Source organism: Benincasa hispida, chromosome 1, assembly GCF_027475165.1.
Source record: "Benincasa hispida cultivar pf3 chromosome 1, pf3_genome.v1.1, whole genome shotgun sequence".
Classification (NCBI taxonomy): domain Eukaryota; kingdom Viridiplantae; phylum Streptophyta; class Magnoliopsida; order Cucurbitales; family Cucurbitaceae; genus Benincasa; species Benincasa hispida.
The window spans coordinates 33727176-33734228 of NC_143478.1; the positions used below are offsets into that span (position 1 = coordinate 33727176).

At 37.1% G+C, this 7053-nt stretch overlaps 1 protein-coding gene across 1 annotated transcript; it reads right to left on the bottom strand.

Annotated features, from left to right (window-relative positions):
• Positions 1-329: 329 nt before the first annotated feature.
• On the bottom strand, positions 330-3419 carry EMB2261 (Tetratricopeptide repeat (TPR)-like superfamily protein). Its single transcript, XM_039036522.2, has one exon. The coding sequence runs from the start codon at positions 3159-3161 to the stop codon at positions 612-614; it is 2550 nt and encodes an 849-aa protein (XP_038892450.2). The 5' UTR covers positions 3162-3419; the 3' UTR covers positions 330-611.
• Between the last annotated feature and the right edge of the window lie 3634 nt (positions 3420-7053).

Below are 7053 nucleotides of genomic sequence, written 5' to 3' on the forward strand. Positions count from 1 at the left end.
AAAAACTAGCTGCAACAAATCTAATTGTCTCTTCTCACTTCTCAGAATTATTTCATCAGAACAACCAATCTACTGAATGATTTCTTCATTCTTATCCTTTAATTTCTGAACGTTTCTAATATGGACGTATCTATATAATATAAAACAAGGATAGTGAATTGAAAGTAGAAAACCAAGGAAATAAAGCCCAGAGCTGGCTTTCAGACTAACTACACGACATATCTTTGTATATATCAATAGACATTAAAAATAATAATAATAAAGACAATGAATTGAATGAAGAAAAACAAGTCGAGAGCTGACTTCCAGACTATCTACGAGGGGTTATCTAACTTAAAATGAATATGGAACATGTTAATATTCAATAAATTATCATATTTTGTACAGTGGGTAAAAAATGAAAATCCTATTGAGAATCCAAGCTCAGTAATAAAGTTCTCATTCCTATCTCCAATCATTACTTGTTGGTAAATTTTCAACATCAAAGTTAGGGATGGAAAAGCCATACCTGATTTCGCCTAACCCACCCTTTAACTGCCAGGTTTCATTACAGCAGCATCAGCCGTTGTCCAAATGATGATGAAACCTACTCTTTTAAGTTTAAAACATCATCACCAATACTCATTGCAGGAGCATCTTCCATCTTTAATATGATGAAATCGATTTGCATCTCTAACAATGATCTCTCTGCCTGTGGCCATTGAAATATATTTGATTGCAGAGTGACAGTCCCCACAAATTCGTAGATTCTTGAAAACTCTGATGGGTTTCAACTTAGATGTGCTGATGAGACCAAACGCTACTGCTATTTTCTCACTGTGCTGAAACAAATATTTCTCCTTTTGCTCTTCCTCCACATCATGAAGAACAAAATCCAAATTGGGGACGTATCCCAGTTTCCTAATTTTTAAAGACAAGTGCTGAAGTTCATCATATATGTCCTCAGCTTTTGGGTGTGAAGTATCACCAACATAAAACTTGTGTACTTTATTTTCAACCTCTACCCAGCTATAACCTGCTTCTTTGATCAAGTTTTTTTCTTTCATTGCCTTTCTGATATTTGCAACTTCATCCCATTGAGAGGTGGATGCATACAAATTTGATAGCAAGATGTATGCAGCAGGATCATGTGGCTCTTGTTCGATAATCATTTTGGCAGCATGTTTCCCTAGTTCTAGGTTGCCATGAACTCGACAGGCTCCGAGAAATGTTCGCCACACAAGTGCATCAGCTTTGTAAGGCATTGAGTTGATGAACTCAATGGCTTCAGAGAGAGATCCTGAACGACCAAGTATGTCAGCCATACAGGCATAGTGTTCCATCCTTGGAACAACTCCATGCTCCGTATACATTGATTTGAAGTGCTTCCAACCCTCATTAACCAGACCAACGTGGCTACAAGCTGATAAAACAGAAATGTAGGTGACCTCATTTGGTCTAATACCTTCCTCGAGCATCCTGTGGAACAGTTCCAAGGCTTGTGTTGCGAACCCATGTTTTGCAGAACCTGTGATAATTGAAGTCCAAGAGATGACATTTCTGTCTTCCATGTCTTCAAAAACTTGGAAAGCAGATTCAATATTTCCACACCTAGAATACATAGAGATTAAAGCATTGCACACAGATTGATTCGATTTCAAACCCAACTTTATCACCTGAGCATGAATTTGCTCGCCCTTGCCTATTGTTCCGATACTGGCTGCTCCACTCAGAAGGCTAGCAAATGTAAAAGCACTGGCCCCCATCCCTTGATCCTCAATCTCATTGAAAAGTTCAAAAGCTTCCTCAGAATTTAAGTTCTTAGCATATGCATCAATTACCGTGTTATAAGAAATCAAATTCTTCTCAAACAGAATATCAAATGCTTTCCTTGCATCGTCAATTCTACCACATCGTGCATACATGCTAATAAGTGAGTTTGCAACACAATTAACCGATGAAAAACCGAGCTTTACTGCATGAGTAAAAACTTGTTCTCCAATCCGTAGAGCAGCTAAATTTGCACAGGCCTTGAGAGTGCTGGAAAATGTAAAATGGTTAGGTAGAACGTGTGTTAAGATCATCCCACGAAAAAGGTCCAAAGCTTCTTCATCATATCCCCCTTTTTGAACATATCCTGTGATCATTGCAGTCCAAGAGAAGACATTATGATCCAGAATCTGATCAAAAACTTTTCTTGCCGCACACATTGTTCCATCCACAGAGCATTTAGCATACATATTTATTAGACAACAACCCACACAACGATCCAGAGTCAACCCATGTTTTATGGCTTGAGAGTGCAGCTGTTGCCCTACCAATAACAATTCTAGCTTTGCACAAGCGGATATTACACCACTTAATGTGAATCTATCAGGCTCATATCCACTTAATATCATATTTAAAAATAAATCAATAGCTTCTCCTGCGTACCCAAATTGCATGAACCTAGTAATCATCAGTGTCCAGGTAACTGCATTTCTTTCAGGCATTTTCTCAAACACCTTAAAGGCAGAAACCAAATCCCCATGTCCCTTTACAAACATATCAATTAAACCACAACCAACACAAACATCTGATGCAAAATACCCAGTTTTAATAATAAATCCAAAAATACAGTCACCCACCTTTGAAAATTCAGCACTCGAACACGCACGAATTGCAGCCGCAAAGCAATACTCATTTGGGTAATAACCATTTTCGATTATATCAAGAAACGTAAGAAGCGCGTGAAACCCCATATTGTTATTAGCAAAGCAAGACACCATCGCACTCCACGAAATCAAATCCCTACTACTTCCCATGTGCCGAAAAATGGAGGTCGCTTTCTCCCATTGCCCGCTCTTGGAGTACAAGCTAATCAAGGAATTAAGCGTGACAGAGTCGAGGTGGAGGTTCGACTGAGTGAGTTTTTCATGAACCAGTCTACCAAGATCAAAACTACGAGTTCTAATGCATCTTTTGAGGAAAAGAGAATAGGTTTGAAGATCAGGGTGAGATCCTTGGTGCACCATGTGTTCGAGAGTTGAGATTGCTTTGCGAAGGCGGCCATCGTTGATTTCGCGAATCAAACGACCGGTGAGGGGATTAGGGTTTGGAAATGTGGAGAATTGGAGAGAAGGGGATGGGTTTGAAGAAGGGAAGGGAATTTTGAGGGTAGTGGGAAGAGGCAGACTCTGCATCTTCGTGTTCTAACTGAATCAACGGCTGCTCTTTTTCGCGCTTTCTTTGGGATATTTGGACTGGATGTTGCAACGGCCGTTTAGAAGGAAGGGATGAGAGAAAAAAAAAACTACAAAAACTTATGACCATATGTTTGTTTCTTTTTGTACAATTACATTGCTTTGTTGGAATAAAGTATGCTGGATAAATTTGATTTAGATTGTGTTAGATGTCGTCGATGAGAAGTAAAAACACAAAATTCATGAACATCAGTTATTAAAAGATACCAGACTAGGATTTAGGGTCTAAGTACGTGTATGAAATCAATATGCAGTACACATGATCGTACTATTTTTTATTAGTTAGTTAATCACACTTGGAAGTTGAAATAATATAAGCCTGTAATTATTCACTAAGTGTCTGAGTCAATTTTCTTTTCTTTTCTTTTTCTTTTTTTTTCTTTTCTTTTTTTTCTGACAATATGTAGAGTAAGGGATCGAACATCTGGCCTTAAAATTGATAATACAAAATTTATGTCAATTGAGCTATATTATATTAACATTAAATCGATTGTTTAATTAGCTATTTGTGAAAGTTTGAATAACGTTATCATCATATAATTGATAGTAAGTTAGTAACATAGTGTAAAGTATTAATGACAAGCAAAAATAAATATTGAGGTAACAATTCAAGAAATGAAACAAAGTTGATTGAATTAATTAGAAGAATCAAAGACAAACACATATTTGAGTCATTAAAGAAACATGAGCCAACCCAAGCTTAGTTTTCACCCTAAAAATAAACTTCGGCAAAAATTACTATGAATGGAGGATTCTCAATCACACCATATGAACTTAAAGAAATATGTTAAAAAAGAACCATACATGTTGTTCAGATTTATAAACCAAAGGTTACATTAAGTGAAGTCAAATGAAATCAAACTTCATTTAAGGAACAAAGACTACAAGTTATATGGCCCCAGATTAACTATAATTCTCTTGTTTTGCAAGACCAATCTATTCAGCATAAACGGTCTACTTCACTTCAAGACTTAGGGAAGACGATATCCTTTTCAGCTTCAAAACTTCAAATCATTTACCCATATACAAGCTCAATTGTGTAGACGATGCTTAGAGGAACTAGACAATAGTTCAATAGTGTAGATGATACTAAGAAGCACTAAACGATCATTGAGACGATAGTTGAGTGAAACTAGACAATCGTGTAGACGATGGTTGAGAAAGAAAGAATACAAGAAGTTAAGTGGTTCGGCCAAAGGCCTACGTCCACTGTGCAAAAAGGGAGGGTATCTTTATTGCTTCTTCTTTTAATCTTCATTACAGAATGAATGCTCCCTCGCTCTCTTTTCTCTCTCATTCTTTCGCCTTTTTAACGGAAGAAGCTCTTAGTGAGCTGGTGGTTACAACAAACAAAACAGAAAGAAGAAACAACGATAAACTACTACTACTCCTTTGTTTGTCTCAATTCTTTCTGTTACAATCTCCACCTTTTTAAACATCCAGAAAACCTTTCCCTTTTTGCTTGTAGAGCTGATTTTTAAGCTAACATTTTTCAGGTAACTCGAACCCAAGTAGGTCCAAGCAACGACCAAGCTTGCTTTGAGGAACTGTCTTGGTCAACAAATCAGCCACATTATCTAAGGTATGTATTTTTACTACCTCAACTTCCCCTTTCTCAATTTCTTTTCTGATAAAGTGATACTTGATGTCGATATGTTTAGTTCTACTGTGAAACTGTTGATTTTTAGACAAATAGATAGTGCTCTGATTGTCATAAAATATTCTCACTTTCGTTTGTGTAATGCCAAAATCGTTTAGTAATCCCTTTAGCTATAAACCTTCTTTGACAATCTCGGACAGTGCTATAAACTCAACTTCTGTTGTAGATACGACCACAATAGATTGTAGACTTGCTTTCCAACTTATTAGATTGTTTCCCCATAGAAAAACATATCTTGATAGTGAGCGTCTCTTATCTAGATCCTCTGCGTAATCAAAATCTACATAACCATACATTTCATCATTAGAGGGGTCATTCTGTTTGTATAAGATTCAAGCTTCCTTAGATGAACAAAGATACCTTAGTATCCATTTAACTGCTTCCCAACGACGTTTACCAGGGTTAGACATGTATCTACTGACCAAACTTGTAGTATAGGATAAATCTGGTCTTGTAGAAGTCATTTGATACATTAATGATCCCACTGCCTAGGAGTAGGGAACGGCCTTCATATGGTTAATGTGATCCTCATCTGTGCTCTTAGGATTATTAACAGCTGAGAGTTTAAAATGAGGTGCAAGAAGAGTGACAACAGGCTTAACACTATCCATTTTGAACCTCTATAGTACTTTCTTACAATAATCAGCTTGACTTACATACAGTTTGTCTTGCTTTCTATCTCCATTGATTTCAATACCAAGAATCCTCCTAGATTCCCCTAGGTCTTTCATGTCAAACTCTTTCTTTAGAAGAGTCTTGACTTGTCCTAACACTTCCTTGGAGCTTGGAAGTTTCCAGCTAACATGTCATTTACATATAGGAGTAGATACACTGGTCTCTTAAAGCTTTTGGTGTTGGTATACACATACTAGTCATAAGAGCTACTCTTAAATCCCATTTTAGAGATTACCTCATCAAATCTGTCATACCAACACCTAGGTAACTACTTGAGCCCATAGATTGATTTGTTTAGTAGACACACTAAGTCTTCTTCTCCTTTCTTCACATACCCTTAGGATTATTTCATATAGATAGTTTTATTCAACAAGCCATGTAGGAATATTGTCTTCACATCCAATTGGTCTAACTCCAAATCTTTTTTAACAACTAGGGAGACGAGTAGCCTAATGGATGTATGTTTTACAACAAGAGAAAAGACCTCTATATAGTCTATCCCTTCCTTTTGAGTGAACCCCTTTGCAACAAGTCTTACCTTGAATCTAGACTTTTGTACCCTTGGAATTTTTTCTTTAAACATGTATATCCACTTACATGAAATAGGTTTGTACCCTTTAGGTAAATGTACTAATTTTCAGGTATCATTTAGATTAAAATACCTCATTTCATCATTCATGGCCTCTATCCAATGTCTAGCATCAGAGTTGTTAGTAGCTTCTTCAAAACCGGTGGGTTCATTGTTTCTTAGTGAAATGGCAGCACTCAAAGCAACACTAGCATAATCAGATTCTAAATACCTTGCAGGGGACATAATAGTTCTTCTTGTCTTGTCCCTTGCTAAGGAATAGTTCTTTAAGTCTTCTTGTGTCTCTTCTTGTTCACTAGACACAATTTCACTTGTCTCAACAGTGTCTTCACCTCAACTTCTAGGTTCTGAAAAGAAGTAGAAGCTCCCTGTTCATTTTGAGGCTCCACCTCAAACCTTGTACCACTGGTCTTATGCGTAGGTGTAGGTTGTTGTTCGGATAGCATGAACATTTCATTTTCTCTGAACACAACATCCCTACTATTGATACATCTCTTCTCAATAGAATGTCATAACCTATATCCTTTCACTCCAGGTGTAAAACCTAGAAACATGCACTTGACAGCCCTAGGTTTCAGCTTACCTTGGCTTTGATGCACATACCCTACACTCTCAAATATCTTCAAGTGTTCCAACTTGGGAGGCTTTCTTGTCCATCTTTCTTCAGATGTTTTCAACTCAATAGAATGATATGGACATCTATATAGGGTGTAAACTATGTAGGACACTGCCTCTGCCCAATATTTCTCAGGAAAAAGGGCATTTGACAGCTAACATCTCACTCTTTCAAGCACTGTTCTGTCGAGTCTTTCAGGAACTCTGTTTTATTGAGGTGTATACCTCACTGTTTTTGTGCCTTGTGATTCCATTCTCTCTGCAAAACAAGTTAAACTCTTCTCCACAAAACT

Excerpts from the sequence above, each read along its gene's own strand:
- EMB2261 (XM_039036522.2), bottom strand. The coding sequence starts at position 3,161 with ATGCAGAGTCTGCCTCTTCCCACTACCCTCAAAATTCCCTTCCCTTCT.